Genomic DNA, 19,465 nt, shown 5'->3' with positions numbered 1-19,465 from the left:
ATGCATGTATCTTTAGAGTCAGATCTGATTATTTGCAGGTGAGACAGAAATCTAACTTTTTTATTCCTTTGAGAAAACTGAGGACAGTTCATGCTTTTCCAGTTTGTAGTAGTTCTCGTTTAAATAGTATGTATAAGAACAACCCACAACTCCAGGTAGGCGTGCCATCTATGCATTTGTGAAACTAGTGAATGACATAAGAAAAAATGTTCCAAGATATCACATCTCACTCAATCATTCTACAAATAGAATTTAAGCCCAATGAAATCTTTATTGTTCTTTTTATTATTATTTCTTACAGCCAACTGTAGATATTGATCTCAAAATAACATTTCAGTTAAAAGGATATATAAAACAATGCTTAAAGTATTCAGACGATGCAGCTTAGACAGTCCATGGATATTTAATTTGGCTCCAGACTCCTAACCATTTCTTCTGCTTGTTCATATTTAAATTTCTTATGACAATATCTGCCCTATGACTGTATGAGAAGCTTCAAAAAAAGCAGTGAGAAGGTTTATGCTGAATTCATCTGGGAATGAGGGGTGCAAAAATAGGCAAGAATGTATTTTCTTCATAACAGAACATTGAGAGTGTTGCTCTGTTATAACAAAGGGAACTGCCAAGTCACGTTTTTATGGAAATACAAGTTTGGGGGACAGTTCAAATCACAAAACCTGCCATTTCAAAGAAGCTCCACGAAACTGCTAGTCACTGTAGGGAGGGGGAGTTGGGGTGAACATGAAAGAACGTCTGGCTCTGGGGGTGGTGCTGAGGGCGGTGTTGGGGGCTCTCTCTTGGAGACACCACCTTCAGAGCACTGGCTCCTCCCTTTTTCCTTCAGAAATGATTACAGCCCTCACAGGGGAAAGGAGAATAGAGCTTCCAAATAGTTCTTCCAAAACTCGTGGCTGTTGACTGGGGACACGAAAGCTCTGTCTTCCACTTCTTTGTTTGCTCAATCAAAGAGCAGATGGGATAGAACAGAAGTTATACCAGGACCTGAAATATCAAAGCTAGTGCATTTGAGAACTTGATTTCCCAATGGCCTGAAATGAACTATGAAGCTAGAGGTTACGGAGTTGCTATTGATTGTGCCCCCTGTTGTTTTGTCTTCTTCTGTGTATCCTCTCTCTTCGGGCATGTCAGATGTGATTGTGAACTAAAACATTAGAAGCATCTTCATGTCCAAGTCTCCAAGAATTTGGGGTTACTTTATTTTTTTGAATATATATATATATATATACATATATATAATTTTATTTTATTTTTTATTGGTTTTCAATTACAGTTGTCCCATTCTCCCCCCTTTGCTCCCCGCCCCACCCAGCCCACCCCTTCTCCCACAGTCATATTCCACCCCGTTGTGCATGTCCATGAGTCATTTATACACGTTCTTTGATTAAACCCTTCCGTTACTTATCCCCCTTCTCTCCCTCCCCCCTCCCCACTACTGACTGCTATTCTAGTCTTTGTCCTATTCAGTTCGTTTGTTTGTGTTGCTCTTTAGTCTCCTGTATTAGCGGATATCATATGATATTTTTCTTTCATTGCCTCGCTTATTTCACTAAGCATGATTCTCTCTAGTTCCATCCATGTTGTCACAAACGGCAGGAGTTCCTTCTTACTCTCTGCTGCATAGTACTCCATTGTGTAAATGTATCACAGTTTTTGATCCACTCACCTACAGATGGGCACTTAGGTTGTTTCTAGCACTTAGCCATTGTAAACAGGGCTGCTATGAACATAGGGGTGCATAAGTTCTTTTGAATTGAGGTTTCAGGATTTGGGGGGTATAATTCTAGCAGTGGAATCGCTGGTTCAAGTGGCAGTTCCATTTTTAGTTTTTTTGAGGTAATTCCATACTGTTTTCCATAGTGGCTTCACCAGTCTGCATTCCCACCAACAGTGCAGTAAGGTTCCCGTTTCTCCACATCCTCGCCAGCACTTGTTTGTTGATTTGTTCATGATGGCCATTCCGGCAAGTGTAAAGTGGTATCTCATTGTGATTTTTTTATTTGCATTTCTCTGATGGTTAGTGACGTTGAGCATTATTTCATGTGTCTATGAACCCGCTGTGTATCCTCCCTGCAGAAGTGTTTGTTCAGGTCTTTTGGCCATTTTTTAATTGGGCTGTCTGTCTTCCTGGTGTTTAATGAGTAAGTTCTTTATATATTTTGGAGATCAACCCCTTGTCTGAGGTATCATTGGCAAATATGTTTTCCCATATGGTTGGTTTCCTTTTCATCGTGCTGCTGTTTTCTTTTGCTGAGCAGAAATTCTTTAGTTTGATGTAGTCCCATTTGTTTATTTATTTATTTTTATTTCCCTTGTCTTAGGAGGTGTATCAGTGACAATATTGCTACATGGGATATCTGAAATTTTCCTGCCTGTTTTTCTCTAGGACTTTTATGGTGTCACTACTTACATTTAAGTCTTTGATCCATCTTGAGTTTATTCTCATGTGTGGTGTAAGTTGGTGGTCTAGTTTCATTTTTTTGCATGTCCCTGTCCAGTTCTCGCAACACCATTTGTTGAAGGGGCTCTTCTCACCCCGTTTTCTGCTCCTTCCCCCTTTGTCAAATACTAGTTGACCATATAGACCCGGGTTTATTTCTGGACTCTCTATTCTGTTCCATTGATCTGTATGTCTGTTCTTATGCCAGTATCAGACTGTTTTGATCACAGAGGCTTTGGAGTATAGTTTGATACCTGGTATTCTGATTCCTCCTGCTGTGTTCTTCTGTCTCAAGATTGCTTTGGCTATTCGGGGTCTTTTTTGGTTCCATCTAAATTTTTGAAGTATTTCGTCTAGGTCTGTGAAATATGTCATTAGTATTTTAACAGGGATTGCGTTGAATCTGTATATTGCTTTGGGAATTATGAACATTTTAATGATGTTGATTCTTCCCACCCACCAACATGGTATTTGCTTCCATTTATTTGTACCTTCCTAATTTCTTTCTTCAGTGTTACATAGTTTTCTGAGTACAGGTCTTTTATCTCTTTGGTTAAGTTTATTCCTAGGTACTTTGTTTTTCTTGTTGCTATAGTCGATGGGATTTTTGTTTGTTTGTTTCTATGTCTGATATTTCATTGTTGGTGTACAGAGATGCCTTCGATTTCTGTATATTTATTTTGGTACCCTGCTACTTTGCCAAATTCACTTATTGTGTCGAGTAATTTTTTCGTGGAGTCTGTAGGGTTTTTTAAGTACACTATCATGTCATCTGCAAATAATGACAGTTTTTCTTCCTCTTTCCCAATTTGGATGCCTTTTATTTCTTTTTCTTGTCTGATTGCTGTGGCTAGAACTTCCAACACTATGTTAAATAGGAGTGGAGAGAGTGGACATCCTTGTCTTGTTCCTGATCTCAGGGGGAATGTTTTCTATTTTTGTCCCTTGAATATGATGTTGGCTTCAGGTTTCTCAATTATAGCCTTAAATATGTTGAGGTATGCTCCCTCTATTCCCATTTTGCTGAATGTTTTCATCATCCATGGGTGTTGTACTTTATCAAATGCTTTTTCTGCATTTATTGATCATGTGATTTTTGTCTTTCATTTTGTTTAGGTGGTGTATTATATTTATTGATTTGCAAATATTAAACCATTCTTGCATCCCTGGGATGAATGCCACTAGATCGTGGTGTATGATCTTTTTAATGTGTTGCTGAATCCAGTTTTCCAATATTGTGTTTCGGGTTTTAGCATCTATATTCATCAGTGATATTGGTCTGTAGATTTTTTTCTTCGTTGTGTCTTGACCTGGTTTTGGAATTAGGGTGATACTGGCTTCATAGAAAGAGTATGGGATTTTTCCCTCTTCTTGGATTTTTTAGAATAGTTTGATTAGGGTAGGAGTTAGTTCTTCCCTAAATGTTTTGTTAAATTTACCTGTGAAGCCATCCGGTCCAGGGCTTTTGTGTGCCTGGAGACTTTTGATTACTATTTCAATTTCACTCTGTGTTATTGGTCTGTTCAGGCTTTCTACTTATTCTTGATTCAGTTTTAGAAGATTGTATGTTTCTAGAAATTTGTCCATTTCATCTAGGTTGTCAAGTTTCTTGCCATACAGTTGTTTGTAGTAATTTCTTACAATCCTTTGTATTTCTGTGGTATCAGTCATGATTTCTCCTCTTCCATTTCTGATTTTGTTTATTTGGGTCCTCTCTCTTTTTTGCTTGATGAGCCTGGCCAAAGGCTTGTCGATTTTGGTTTTGTTTGTTTGTTTTTTCAAAGAACCAGCTCCTGCTTTTGTTGATCTTTGGAAGTGTTTGTTTAGTCTCTCTGTCATTTAATTCTGCTCTGATCTTGATGATTTCCTTCTGTCTACTCTCCCGGGCTTTGTTTGTTGTTGTTGTTCTAGTTCTTGTAGATGTAGGGTTAGATTTTTTATTTGAGATTCTTCTATACTTTTCATGTGAGCCTGTATTTCTATGAACATCGCTCTCAGGACTGCTTTTGCTGTGTCCCATAAGTTTTGGGCTGTGGTGTATTCATTATCGTTAGTTTCCAGAAACTTCTTGATTTCTTCCTTGCTGTCATTGTTAACCTATTCATTTCTTAATATCCTGTTATTCATTCTCCATGAGTTTGGAAGTCTTTGATTTTTTTCCCTTGAGGTTGCTTTCTAGTTTCAAAGCATTGTGGTCGAAAAGATGCTTGATATGATTTCAATTTTCTTGAATTTGTTGAGGATTGTTTTGTGTCCTATTTATTATGTGGTCTATCTTTGAAAATGTCCCATGTGCCGTTGAAAAGAATGTATATTTTGCTTGTTTGGGGTGAAAAGTTCTATATAACAGTTAAGTCCATTTGGTTTTGTGTGTTGTTCAATGCCTCAATATCCTTGGTGTTTCTTTGCTTCGGAGATCTGTCTATTGAGTGTGTTGCTGTTGATATCCTTCTGGTAGTCTTCTAGAATTTTCCTTATATATTTGGGTGCTCCTACGTTGGGTGCATATATGTTTACCAGGGTTACATCTTCTTGATGGATTGTTCTTTTAAGTATTATGAAATGTCCTTCTTTGTCTCTTTTTATGGCCCTTGCTGTGAAATCCGTTTTGTCTGATGTAAGTGTTGCTACCCCAGCTTTTTCTTTCCTGTCCGTTTGCTTGGAATACTTTTTCCATCCCTTCACTTTCAGTCTGTGTAAATCTTTCGTTTTGACGTGTGTCTCTTGTAGGCATCATATATGTGGGTCATGTTTTCGTATCCTTTTCAGACCCTATGCCTTTTGGTTGGAGCATTTAATCCATTTACATTTAAGGTTATTATTGACATGCATGTATTCATTTCCCTTTGTACCTGTGTTCCTCTCCCTCTCTTTCTTCTTTCTCTTAAAGCATTCCCTTTAGCATGTCTTGCAATGCTGGTTTGGTGGAGACATATTCTTTTAGTCTTCCTTTGTCTGGGAAACTCCTTATTTCACCTTCCATTTCGAAGGAGAGCCTTGCTGGGTAGAGTAGTCTCGGTTGCAGGCCTTTGTTTTTCATTGCTTGGAATATTTTTTGCCATTCCCTTCTGGCTTGTAGTGTTTCTGTTGAGAAATCGGTTGCTAGCCTTATCGGAGCTCCCTTGTATATTATTTGGTGTTTTTCTCTTGTTGCTCTTAGGATTCTCGCTTTGTCTTTGAATGTTGCCATTTTAATTATGATGTGCCTTGGAGTGGGCCTTTTTGGGTTCATCTTCATTGGGACCCTCTGTGCTTCCTGAACTTGCATGACTTTTTCTCTCATCAGGTTAGGAAAATTGTCTGTCATTATTTTTTCTCAGGTTGTCTATCCCTTGCTCCTCCTCTTCTCCTTTTTGTATCCCTATGATTCTAATGCTCTTTAGTCCCATGTTGTCTTGCAGTTCGCTTCAACCCTCTTTATTCTTTTTGAATCTTTTTTCATTTTGTTGTATTGTCTGGGAATTTTTTTCTACATTGTACTCTAACTCACCGATCTGATCCTCTGCTTCATTTAGCATGCTTTTGATGGATTCTACTGTGTTCTTCAGTTCAGAAATTGTATTCTTCATTTATTCCTGGTTCTTATTAATAGTTTCTATGTCCTTTTTTATGCTGTTGTAGTTCTCTGTAAGTTCCTTGTAGCTTCCCTGAGATTCTTTGTGGTTTCCTTGGAGTTCCTTGTAATTTCCCTGGAGGTTTTTGTAGTTTTCTTTGAGATTGTCAAGTACATGGAGCTTCTTTATAACCATTCTTTTGAATTCCGTGTCTGATAGTTGGCTTATGTCTATTCCATCACTCTCTCTTTTCTGGGGATCCCTCCTTTCCTTTCATTGGGAGGATGTTTCTGTGTCTCCCCATGTTGGAGTCTTCTTGTTTGTTTTTGTTCATTAAAATTGATGGCTTCGATTTCCCGCCTTTGTGGTATAAGATTTTTTATAGGAGTCCTTGGGGATTCAGTGGTATAGTCTCTTCGATCTCCTGAGCCTGACGCTCTTGGGATGCCCAAGTTTCAGGAGTCCATATAGAGTCTGGGTCTGTAAGGCAGCGTCCTTGGTGGCTTCGGAGTGAGCTGGAGCGGGCACCTTCAAAGCAGCAGCATGCCTGCATCCTTACTAGTTCAGGTCACATGGCTGATTCCTGACTGCACACTGCACAGCTGCTTCTTGTCACATGGCTCCTACAACCTGCTCCACCACGTCATGAGGCACTCCTTTACACTTCTCTTCCATGCTCCTTCTTACTCCAGCTCTTAGCCCAAAACCGCATGGCCCCTTCTTTCACACCAGACCTCATGGTCAATGGAGGGGCCCTTCTACATCTTTTCAAACAGCATGCCCCCCTTCCTGACGGCTCCCCTAATTTTCAATGCTGACCCTATCCACCATAAATCATTGCTATGAAAAGTATCTTAAGCCTTATCATCTGCCCTTTCACCCAGGCAGCAGCACAGCTATTATCTAGCTCCCAGCCTGCCATTGGCATGCAAAGTACCTTAAAAGTACTTCCCCAACCTCCAACCATGGGCTGTGGGGACTTTCGGGATGTCTCCCCTGCCTTGCTACATCTTGCATCTTGGTGTGGTCCTCTTTGGGACCAACTTGTTTGTGACTCTGTGTGCTTCCTGGACTTGTATATCTAGTTCCTTCACCAAATTAGGGAAGTTTTCCTTCATCATTTTTTCAAATAAGCTTTCGATTTCTTGCTCTTCCTCTTCTCCTTCTGGCACCTCTGTGATTCAGATGTTGATATGCTTAAAGTTGACCCAGAGGTTCCTAAGCCTCTCCTCATTTTTTTTTTTTTAATATTCTTGTTTCTTCATTCTGTACTGGTTGATTGGTTATTTCTTCCTATGTTTCAATACATTGATTTTAACCCTGGCTTCCTTCCCTTCACTATTGGTTTCATGTGGCTTTTTCTTCATTCCACATAGTGTAGTCTTCGCTTCTTCCCTTATGCACTTGCCATACTCAGTTGTTTCTCTGAGCATCCTTATTAGTAGTGTTTTGAACTCTGTGTCAATTAGGTTGGCTCTGTCTTCCTCGCTTAGTTATCCCTCTGGAGCCTTGATCTACTCTTTCTTTGGGGCCATACTCCTGTTTGCTCAACTTGCCAGCCTCCTTTGTTTGCCTCTGCGCTTTAGGTAGAATTGTTGTACTTGTTACTTTTAAGGGGCGGAGCCTTAGGTTTTCGTCAGTGCTGCGCGACCTGTTTCAACGCCTTGTGATGCTGTATGTGGGGGAGGAGTCAGAGGGGGAACAATGGTGCTTGCCCAGCACCTGCCACTTTTCCAGTCATTTCACCTGCTTCCCATATGTGACCGGCACCCTTGTAGCCGTGGCTCTGGTGATGGTTCCCAGAGTGGGTGGGTTTGCACACATTCTAGCACTGTGGGGGCCCTCTGAACTCTCCTGAGAGACAAGCAGTTTCTTCTGCCACACCAATCCCTCTGGTTTTCACAGTAGAAACAGAAAGGCTTTATTTTCCCGGTGCTGGAGACATGAGCTTTGCGGTCTGAACTGGGAGTGGGGTCGCTCCCCAGGTGTCCCTCTCAGTTTCTATAATGTATGACCACTGGTTCGCCAGCTGCAGCCACTGCTTTGCCGCCCCCGCTGCAGCTACACCTCATCCTCTCGCCCCAGCTCCTAGTCTCCGCCCCTCCCACCATCTGGATGAGTATTAATTCTTTATAGATTTGTTTGTTGGGCTTCTATGCGGTTCAATTCTCTTGCAGTTCTAGGTGGTTCTTTGTCTTGAGGTAGATGTAATCCTTACGGTTGTGCAAGGAGGTATGATGTGTCCACCTACACCTCCACTTTTGCCCTGGCGTTACTTTAAATGTTAGTTTGTGTTGTTCAGAGTTCTGGTTTTAACACATTGTGACTGGTGTGCAAAAGAGGATCGAGATTTACATACTATTCTATCTGTCTATCTATCTACCAATCATGTATCCACTACCCACACACACCTTTAGAGAGAGAATTGAGTTGCAATCTTAGTACAAAATAGGAGAGGAAAATTATCTGCAACATTATGTACCAACCCTTAATGGAAGATGTTTGAACCATGGATCAAAGCATACGATGGCAGGACAATTTACTGTTTTCATTCAACACCCTTCCATTTGGTGATTGTCTCACTTAAGGAGGTGTTGTTTTACTAGTTGGAAAGTTAACTGTGGCTGATATTTTGGTTGTCTCCTGAAAGTGGTCCACTAAAGGGTTTGACACTTGAAAAGATGTACACACATGTGAATATGAGAGAATATTCAAAATGTTTCTACAATTTCAAAAGTGGTTTTCTATGTTATATAATATATGTATAAACAGAATAAAATGTCTCGAGTCCATGCATTACACATTTGCAGTAAGCATTCCTAGGTGTTAGATTAGATTATTGACGCTTAGTATTTGTCCCACTCTCTAATTTGAAACATCATTTTGGGTTTTCCATGTGCGTTTTTGAAATAAGGAACTAAAAGAAACTGCAAATAACATCTATACTAGAAGCAGAAACATGTGCATGCGTGTGTGGAGGCAGAGAGCAAGGATTACGTGTATCAATATCAGGCATCTGTGTCTCTAATGTGATTCTGGGTGATTGCGCGCGCGCGCTTGCTTGTGTGTGTGTGTGTGTGTGTGTGTGTGTGTGTGTGTGTGTATGTACATGTGCCTTGGGATGCTGGCTGCTCTCTGGTTGGAGTTGAGGTCACCCAGGCACTCCTGCTTTGTGTGGCAGGCTGGCAAGTCTTGTTGCAGAGAGGCTGCAAGGACTGAGTTACCTGTTTTTCCTTCCTCCTTTCTTTCTGTGCTCAGAGCAGGTACACTAAGTTCTCTAAGGCAGAGAACCTGAAACCTGCATGACAATGTTATGTCCAAATTATACACATTAAGTCACGGTATAGTTCATATATCTATGAGTGTGTGTGAACAAAGCTGCACATGCAGGCATTTACTACCGAAATCATATTCCATCTTCTAAAGAGCATCATTGGAGACTGATAACGGATGAGCTAAAATCTATAAGTGAATTATAATGCCTATCTGTACGGTGAATACAGAAAAGTAGAACCTATGAACATGGTACTTCTGGGTGGGAAGAGGAGGATTAAGAAAAGGATTGCATGTGCATCCCATACAACTAAATGTCTGAAATTTACTTCAAGTTCTTAAATTTCGGAAGGTCCACATTGTCAAGAGATTCACAAGAATGGTGTGAAAGTAGGCACTCACATGAAACGGTGATCAAGATGCTCTTGAGTGAGGAAATGCAATGGTAGGTCATAGGTGCAGGTATGTGCATACGAGTGCACGGGAGATGTGTGGGAAGCCCATTCGCCATCATACTGAGAGCGAGCATCTACAATGTGTCATCTCCTGCATACATTGCTCTGCACGTTTTACATTCTCCACAAGCCCATGTGATGTGTCTTTAGATGGACAAAACAACACACACTAGCATTACAGACCCAATGTTTGTGTCACACACACACCACGCACACACATGCTGCTACTCTGAAAGACTATGAGTCCAAGGAAAAGGAGGACTGTCATGAAAGCAGTAGTGCCCACTCCTGTGGAGTAGGAGGGACTGGCATCAATGGAGTAGCTTCAGTTGGAAATAGATTGAAATGCAAAAAAGGAAGAAAAGAAGCATGGCATCTACATTATAAATAAGATTTAACTAACATTTCTGTTTAAGAATGGCATGCGTTCCAATGTTGGGGAAGGGAAAATGATGACTCTATCCCCATTTATTCTTTTAAATATATATTTTTAATTATACTGTCATAGTTGTGCCAATTATTTTTCCCCTTGCTCCCCTCCACCCAGTACCCCCCTTTCCCTCCAGCTATCCCACCCCCCTTACTTCATGTCCATGGGTCGTGCATGTAAGTTCTTTGGCTTCACCCTTTCCTATATTATACTTAACTTCCCCCTGTCTATTTTGTACCAATCAGTTATGCTTCTTAATCCCTGCACCTTTTCCACCATTCTCCTTCTTCCCCCTCCCAGCTCATAACCCTCCAACTAATCCCCAGACCGACGATTATGCTCCTATTCTGGTTGTTTGCTTAGCTTGCTTTTGTTCTTAGCTTTTAGATTCTGTGTTGATAGGTATGAGTTTGTTGTCATTTGAATATTCATAGTCTGGATCTCCTTGTTCTTAAATAAGTCCCTTTAACATTTCATATAATAATGGCTTGATGATGATGAACTCCTTTAGCTTTACCTTGTCTGGGAAGCACTGTATCTCCCCTTCCGTTCTAAATGATAGCTTTGCTGGATAGAGTAATCTTGGTTGTAGGTCCTTGCTCTGCATCACTTTGAATACTTCTTGCCAGTTCCTTCCTGCCTGAAAAGTTTCTTTTGGAAAATCGGCTGACAGTTTTATAGGAACTCATTTGTAGAAGACTCATCTCTTCTCTTGCTGCTTTTAAGAGTCTCTCTGTCTTTCACCTTTGGCATTTAAACTACTACGTGTCTTGGTGTGGAACTCTTTGGATCCAGCTTGTTTGGGACTCTCTGTGCTTCCTGGACTTGTATGTCTGTTTCCTTTGTCATATTAAGAAAGTTTTTCTTCACCATTTTTTCACTGCATTTTCAATTTCTGGCTATTCTTCTTCTTCTTCTTCTTCTTCTTCTTCTTCTTCTTCTTCTTCTTCTTCTTCTTCTTCTTCTTCTGGCACCCCTATGATTCAGATGTTGACACGTTTAAAGTTGTCCCAGAGGTTCCTAAGCCTCTCCTCGTTTTCTTCTATTCTTTTTCTTCATTTTGCACTGGTTGACTGTTAATTTCAGCCTTATGTTCCAAACCATTGATTTGAACCCTGGTTTCCTTCCCTCCACCATTGGTTTTGTGTGGATTTTCCTGCATTTCACTTTGTATAGTCTTCACTTCTTCCCTTAAGAGTTTGTCATACTCAAGCATGTCTTTCCAGTCTGTGAGCATCGTTATTACCAGTATCTAACTCTGCATCTCTTAGGTTGGCTATCTCCTCATCTCTTAGTTTTCCCACTGGACCCTTGATCCCTTCCCTCTTTTGGGCCATATTTCTGTCTCCCCAACTTGACCTGCTCCTGTGTTTGCCTCTGTGTCTTAGGTAGAGCTGTTGTACCTGTTACATGGTAAGGGGCAGAGCCTTAGGTGTTTCTCAGTACAGGGCAACCTGTTTCACCACATTGTGGCACTGTATATGGGGGAGGCGTCTGAGAGGGAACAATGCTGCTTGCTCAGCACTCATCCCTTTTCCAGGAGCTTCTCCCACTTCCTGTATGGGACTGGCACACCTCTAACTGTTTCCCTGGCCGTCGTTCCCAGGGTGGGTGGATTTGTGGATGTTCTAGGACTGCTGAGAGACTGGCGGCTTCTTCCTCCACCCCAATCCCCACTGGTTCTCACGGTCAGAAGCAACAAGGCTTTATTTTCCCGAGCCCTGGAACCGTAAGCTGTGTGGTCTGGTCTGGAGCTGGGATATATTCCCCAGTTGTCCTCTAGACTTTCATAATGTGTGACTGCACTTTCTGCTGGCCGTCCACTGCCACTGCCTTGCTGCCACTGCCATCGCTGCCTCTGCCACCGCCACCACACCACCTGTTCTCCACCCCAGTTCTGCCCCTCCTACCTGTGTGGATGAGTATTACTTCTGTGTATCTGTTCATTGGACTTCCATGCCGTGCAATGTTCTGGTAGTTCTGGGTGTTTTTAGTTCTGAGGTAGCTGTATTCCTTCTTATGGTTGTGGAGGGAGGGGAAGCATGTGTACCTGTGCTGCCATCTTGGCTGGAAGTACACCCTCTTCTCTCATTCCCCATTTAACTAACTCGCTTGGATTTCCTAGATTAATATAGAGGTGCATTTGGTACCATTTTATCCCTGGAAGAGCAGTGCACTTCAGAAGCCCAGAGAAGGGTAAAGGGCCTGTCCCACAAGCAGTTGGAGTTCAACAGATCCTGCTCACAGAACCTCGCCTACCACAGTCCACCTGGCATTCGGTAAGACTTTCCCATTGTACTACACATCTCATCTGCAATCATTTGTTTCATGTTGACATTTGGCATGTGTTTTATTTTTGCTCCTCACTGCACAGTCACTACTTCACACTGATTTGGTGCTTGAGGGTGGGGGTCGGGATCCATTTAAACCACCATGGAGAAGCAAAGAGGTGTGTGTCCCAGCCAGTGGCCTGTGCCTGCAGCGATCCTTATGAACGGGAATACCTCTAACACCCACAAGAACTTCATGAACCCCTGGCTTCTATGTTCCCACTCTTGGACATGCTATCATGCTGATACCCATGTCTGTAGATCGGAGGTCATCTCTGACTTCCTTGGGTGCACAGGGCCATGCTCGCACACCAGAAAAGAGACCCTGAAGCATTCCCCTAGGATGAGCCCCGAGGAGCACAAAAGGCACTGGATGTCCAATGGCACAAATGAGATCCTGGACATGACGCCAACCTCCACACACAAGTGATCTTTATTATGCAGTAGTGACAACAGGACACAAAGTGGGTTCAGAGGGCTGTGGAATTCTTCTGGTATCTTTCATATTTTTTCCCAAATAGTTGCCTTGTACTCGGCCTCCCCCAACTCTGTCTGTTACACACCAAAACAGTTCTTTCTGACACTCTTCTTCTTTTCCTTTTCCATATTCCAGTATTCTTCAGTTCAGTCTATCAAAACACAAGTTCCAGCATTTCTGGGAGATTCAGGTGGAGAAGAACAGGTCACACAAGCAATAATCCCTCTCAAGTCCTAGGCAAAAACATGTGGTGAAACACATTGCCTGAGGACAAACCTGCTGTAGCTGTGGGACAGCTGCACCCCTAGACTTCTGTTAATTACCTTTCAATACCCAAGACCAGTCATAATGGACTCCAAATATGTCTTGTGCAGTTGGAAAGGCCAGTTCTGGCCAGCAAGGGTTTTGTCCAGATCCGGACGCTCACCAAAAAATAAGAAGAAAAAGCCATGTTATCTACAAGTTGAAATACTCTCAGTAGGTAAAACTATTCAAGTGAAACGCAGGGAAGTAAAGATCCTAAATGAGTCTCAAGTTGAATCCATCTTCTCTTCGATAGTGGCCCAGCCAAAGGCCAGCGTCCCACCAGGAGAGCGAGCAGCCTACAGGAGAGCTTTGACATTGGCACAGAAGATTCTGAAAAAGAGAGCAAAGTTGGGTCCATCCAGAGCATCAGATGATCCAGAGACAATTACAATGTCTACAAAGGGGCCACGGATACAGTCTCATAAAAAATCTCGGAAGCCCAAAGGGCATTCACTGAGATGTCTTAGCCAAAGGAAAACCCCCAGATCACTGTTGGTACATTCAGGGGATGAAGACACCCCTGATGGTGACAAATCACAGGTACACACATGTGTCGCTCCTGTTCCAAGAAAAAAGCAAACAAAGTCCTCAGAGAGTTTCAGCATGTGCTCAAACTCCCCATTGCTTTCAGAAGACAACCATGAGAAAGAGGGCAAGGAAAAGACAAACACCTCAAAAGCTAGGTCCCGGAATTGCACAGTCAGGAAGAACGGTGCAGGTGCTAAAAGGGGAGGCGTGCTTCCATGTCGGCCACCCAGTTTCATCGTCACTGTGCCCAAGGCTCTGAAAAGAAAGGCACCATGCAGAAGCTGCCCAAAGACCTCGGCTGTCTCCTCTGACTGCTCCGGGAACATCGAGGACCCTGGAGAGGGTGCCTGGAAGCCAGGCTCCAAAGGTGTGGCAGCACCCTCCAGTGCCTCTAAACCAGGGCTGCGGTATTCACGCCGTTTGGCATGCAAACAAAGGAAGCGGTGGGCACCAGAGTTTCAAAGAACACAGCAGGAACCTCAACCTCTTGTTGACTCAAAGGCTATGAACCCCACCACCGCCATGAAGAAGGATGTTGCCGAGGATGTGGGACAACCGATAGTCAGGAAGAACGGTGCAGGTGCTAAAAGGGGAGGCGTACTTCCATGTCGGCCACCCAGTTTCATCGTCACTGTGCCCAAGGCTCTGAAAAGAAAGGCACCATGCAGAAGCTGCCCAAACACCTCGGCTGTCTCCTCTGACTGCTCCGGGAACATCGAGGACCCTGGAGAGGGTGCCTGGAAGCCAGGCTCCAAAGGTGTGGCAGCACCCTCCAGTGCCTCTAACCCAGGGCTGCGGTATTCACGCCGTTTGGCATGCAAACAAAGGAAGCGGTGGGCACCAGAGTTTCAGAGAACACGGCAGGAACCTCAACCATTTGTTGACTCAAAGACTGTGAACCCCACCACCGCTATGAAGAAGTATGCTGCTGAGGATGTGGGACAACCGATCGTCAGGAAGAACAGTGCAGGGGCTAAAAGGGGAGCCATCCTTCCATCTCTGCCACCCAGTTTCATCGTCACTGTGCCCAAGGCTCCGAAAAGAAAGGCACCATGCAGAAGCTGCCCAAAGACCTCGACTGTCTCCTCTGACTGCTCCGGGAACATCGAGGACCCTGGAGAGGGTGCCTGGAAGCCAGGCTCCAAAGGTGTGGCAGCACCCTCCAGTGCCTCTAACCCAGGGCTGCGGTATTCACGCCGTTTGGCATGCAAACAAAGGAAGCGGTGGGCACCAGAGTTTCAGAGAACACGGCAGGAACCTCAACCTTTTGTTGACTCAAAGGCTGTGAACCCCACCGCCGCCGTGAAGAAAGATGTTGCCGAGGATGTGGGACAACCGAGCGTCAGGAAGAACAGTGCAGGTGCTAAAAGGGGAGGCATGCTTCCATCTCAGCCACCCAGTTTCATCGTCACTGTGCCCAAGGCTCTGAAAAGAAAGGCACCATGCAGAAGCTGCCCAAACACCTCGGCTGTCTCCTCTGACTGCTCCGGGAACATCGAGGACCCTGGAGAGGGTGCCTGGAAGCCAGGCTCCAAAGGTGTGGCAGCACCCTCCAGTGCCTCTAACCCAGGGCTGCGGTATTCACGCCGTTTGGTATGCAAACAAAGGAAGCGGTGGGCACCAGAGTTTCAAAGAACACGGCAGGAACCTCAACTTTTTGTTGACTCAAATGCTGTGAGCCCCACCACCGCCATGAAGAAGGATGTTGCCGAGGATATGGGACAACTGATAGTCAGGAAGAACGGTGCAGGTGCTAAAAGGGGAGGCGTGCTTCCATGTCGGCCACCCAGTTTCATCGTCACTGTGCCCAAGGCTCTGAAAAGAAAGGCACCATGCAGAAGCTGCCCAAAGACCTCGGCTGTCTCCTCTGACTGCTCCGGGAACATCGAGGACCCTGGAGAGGGTGCCTGGAAGCCAGGCTCCAAAGGTGTGGTAGCACCCTCCAGTGCCTCTAACCCAGGGCTGCGGTATTCACGCCGTTTGGCATGCAAACAAAGGAAGCGGTGGGCACCAGAGTTTCAGAGAACACGGCAGGAACCTCAACCATTTGTTGACTCAAAGGCTGTGAATCCCGCCACCGCTATGAAGAAGGATGCTGCTGAGGATGTGGGACAACCGATCGTCAGGAAGAACAGTGCAGGGGCTGAAAGGGGAGCCATCCTTCCATCTCTGCCACACAGTTCCATAGTCACTGTGCCCAAGGCTCCGAAAAGAAAGGCATCACGTAGCACCTGCCCAAAGACCCCAACTGTCTCCTCTGACTGTTCCGTGAACATCAAGGTCCCTGCACAGGGTGCCTGGAAGCCAGGCTCTGAAGGTGTGGCAGCACCCTCCAGTGCCCCTAACCCAGAGCTGCGGTGTTCACGCCGTTTGGCATGCAAACCAAGGAAGCGGTGGGCACCAGAGTTTCAGAGAACACGGCAGGAACCTCAACCTTTTGTTGACTCAAAGGCTCTGAACCCCACCACCGCTATGAGGAAGCATGGCGCCAAGGATGTGCCACAACTGATAAGCAAGGCTGTCCCACAGGAGCTCGGCCCCATTGAAAGAGGAATGGTGGTCTGGTTTAAATTTCAAAACCACCCGTTTTGGCCAGCAGTGGTGAAGACTGTCAACCACCCAGAGAAGACTGCAAGGGTGCTTCTGATTGATGCAAACATGTGCGCAGCATGGAGCGGCATTCGAGTGCCTCTTCGCAGGTTAAAGCATCTGCATTGTAAGGAGAAGGAGAAACTAATGGAGAGAGCCAAGAAAGTGTACGAGCATGGTGTGAACTGGTGCTTCTCCCTGATTTCCCACTACGGAGAACAGCTCAGTCACGGGTCTTTTGTGGGTTCTTTCCTGGACTACTATGCCGCCGACATCAGCTACCCAATTAGGAAAGCCATCCAAGAGGCACATCTTGGGGTTGATTTCCCGAAGGTGAATTACGCCGACCTGGAAGATTCCGAGGAGGAGAGCTCCCCAGGCGGGAAGGGGCCCTGCAAGAAAACGCTCCCTGACCAGATGAGGGCTGCTTGGGACCGAGAAAACCAGAAGCTCGTGGACTTCATCGTGAGGAGAAAGGGAGCTGACTCCCATCTTCTGGACATCCTCAAAGGCAGGAAACAGTCCAGGTGGCTGGTGTCATTTATGAAATCAGCCAGATATGTGATCTGCGTTGAGACATACCTGGAGGATGAAGACCAGTTGGATGACGTGGTAGGGCATTTACAAGAGCTCTACAAGCAAATAGACAAGAAGGCGCTGTCTCTGACAAGGGATGACAAAGTAAGTTTTGTTCTGGAAGTCCTTCTGCCAGAAGCCATAATTTGTTCAATTGCTGCCCTTGATGGGCTAGATTACAAGGAGGCAGAAGTAAAGTACCTGCAAGGGCCACCTGTGCATTACCGGGAAAAAGAACTATTTGATAAAAATATCTTAAGGGAAATAAAAAAGAGATCGGCAATCGTGAGCAAGGCGAAATAACTCTCCCCCTGCACCCACACCTTAGCCAAGAGACCTCTCACTCGTAGCATTAGTAAGAAACCCCGACTGCACGAAACGTGTGATCCCTCCATCCTTTACCACACATAAAGACATTCTGGAAATTCGAGAATGTGCTAAGTTTGTTTTAGATCTTTCTCTGGCAGTTGTGGGTGGCACGGTCCTCATCATTTTTTGTTCACAAATTAATTTGTTAAAATATCACTGACACTTGTACTTGCCTCTGCTTGCTCAGATGTGTGACTCTCCAGGTCATTTAATAAAGTTGCTTTTGACCGTATATAGTTTGTATTTTCTTATAAGACACACACTCTGTCACTACCTGAAAGAGCCCTGGTAACAGGTACTAAGCAACAATTGCTTTCAAACTCTGAGACGTATTTTACAGAAACGTCACATGAGCTGCTCGTTCTTTTTGTGATACATTCATATAAACGATTGAATTCCTTCCCAATATAATTCCTGAGTTTCCCCTGCTATGTGTATTCCTTTGGGGGAAGGGGGCGGGAACATCCCTGAGATGTGAGACCAATGACAGAGATCTTTTTCTATATATTATCACTACCATCAGATGGTTCTTGGAAAGGCAATCTGAAATCCAGACCAAGTGAAGGGATCATCTGCATATAGCCCACCTGTGAGTAAATGAGATCTCAGCATGCAGTAAACACTTGATCAGCCCGTGCTGGTAGAGCTGCTCCTACTGGGCCTCAGGGTTCTCAGCCCTCCTAGGGGGTCTGACGAGTCTTCCAGGGCCAGGACAGTGAAAGACCAGGTCCTCAGCGGACGCCCCGTGTACATCCTCCAGGATCTGCTCCACCGTGGGGGCCGCTGGGCGAGTGGGCAGCACCACGTGCTTTTTGGCCTTCGGGCCCGTCATCCCTCACCCCTTCAGTGTCCGGGGCCGGTGGAGGTCCACCTCTGCCTCTGTTTCCCCGCTGAAGTCACCTCACCTCACCTGGGCACGCGCCCAGGGCTGCTGGCACCAGAGGGAAGTCTAGTTTGACTCTTATGAACACATTTCACAACCTGTAGAAACATAGTTTCTTCTATTGGCAAATACACTCGCTTTCAAGAATCACACCTCTAACAAAGACATTTATCAGCAAGGCACTCATTAACAGCTCCAAATCCATTCTACAGCCTCTGCAACAAAAGCCAAAGCAGGCAAACCCAAGACTTGTCTAGCAATCAACGTTTTAGCATTTCAAAATATCTAGATATCCAATAACTTTCACCAAAATTCACTAATTTAGAGAGGAATAGGTGCAGTAAATTAAATCAAGGTGATCAGGTGTGGCTCAGGGTTTTTTTTTCAACACTTTTCATAAGATTTACCTTCCAGAAATTTGCACATTAAGATAGTCCAGATAAGAGTTATTGGACACCAGGCATTTGCATTTCAAAGGCAAACTTTGGTTTTGGAGTTGTGGGCGCGAGGTGAGGGGATGGCATTTATTAGCTTCAGAAGTCTTCTTTAGCTCAGAGATACTCTCTAAATTTTCTTGTTAACCTTTGAAAAGGTTATCTGTGCTCCTCCTAGAGGCTTTTAATTTCTAAATCAATAAGCTTCTCATTCATTCAGTTTAGTTTTAGAGCCAGTATTTTCTAATTTTGCATGCAAAAAAAAATTAGGCTCCAAAAGAAAACTGTAGTTTGGCCATTTTAAGTTGGTAACACTTCTGGTTAAACCCTCCCCTTTCTTTAATGCACGTACAAGTCAAGGCTTTCTACCAGGAGTATTAATGAGGGCTGGGGGGTGGGAGTTTCTCTGGCTTTGGAGGCACAGTTTACCATGTTAATTTTAGTTTGATTTTGAGATCTGTACAGTCTGTACTTCACATTCACAGAAAGCAATACGAATTGAAAAGCAAAATTAAAAAACCACCCACTCATTTTTCCCCTCCAGCCCTGCCTTAACCTGGGTTCTGTCAACCTTTAATCTTAGTTCCACTTTGAAGATTTAAAAAGACAACTCAGATAAAGTCAGGGTCTCATACCTTAAAACAGGGAGGTCTGGAATTCCAGTTGAAACTCACCCGAGTTCACCATTTGCAAAACGAAGAGCCAGTGAGGCACAATGGGCCTCTGCTGATACATAGCATGAGTCTGGGTCTGCAACGTGGTTCGGGGTAAGATTCTTCGGAATCCTGCTGACTCTGTCAAG

At 44.2% G+C, this 19,465-nt stretch overlaps 1 protein-coding gene across 3 annotated transcripts; it reads left to right on the top strand.

Annotated features, from left to right (window-relative positions):
* The first annotated feature begins 13,326 nt into the window (after nt 1–13,326).
* LOC149990061 (PWWP domain-containing DNA repair factor 3B-like) lies at nt 13,327–17,280 on the top strand. 3 transcript variants are annotated; one of them, XM_090265685.1, is made up of 3 exons: nt 13,327–14,373; nt 14,884–14,892; nt 16,330–17,280. In XM_090265685.1, exons 1-3 carry the CDS (start codon nt 13,327–13,329, stop codon nt 17,278–17,280), a joined length of 2,007 nt encoding a protein of 668 aa, XP_090121811.1. The 3 variants fall into 3 exon arrangements, with proteins under 3 accessions (XP_090121811.1, XP_090121813.1, XP_090121814.1); XM_090265687.1 differs by lacking the exon at nt 14,884–14,892 and having other exon boundaries at nt 13,327–14,179; nt 16,130–17,280; XM_090265688.1 differs by lacking the exon at nt 14,884–14,892.
* The last annotated feature ends 2,185 nt before the right edge of the window (nt 17,281–19,465 follow it).

Source organism: Furipterus horrens, unplaced genomic scaffold, assembly GCF_987537825.1.
Source record: "Furipterus horrens unplaced genomic scaffold, mFurHor1.1.pri manual_scaffold_31, whole genome shotgun sequence".
Taxonomy (NCBI): Eukaryota; Metazoa; Chordata; class Mammalia; order Chiroptera; family Furipteridae; genus Furipterus; species Furipterus horrens.
This window is presented reverse-complemented; position numbering and strand designations above follow the sequence as displayed.

What these genes read in the sequence shown, in the direction of transcription:
- LOC149990061 (XM_090265685.1), top strand. Translation starts at nt 13,327, where the DNA reads ATGGACTCCAAATATGTCTTGTGCAGTTGGAAAGGCCAGTTCTGGCCA.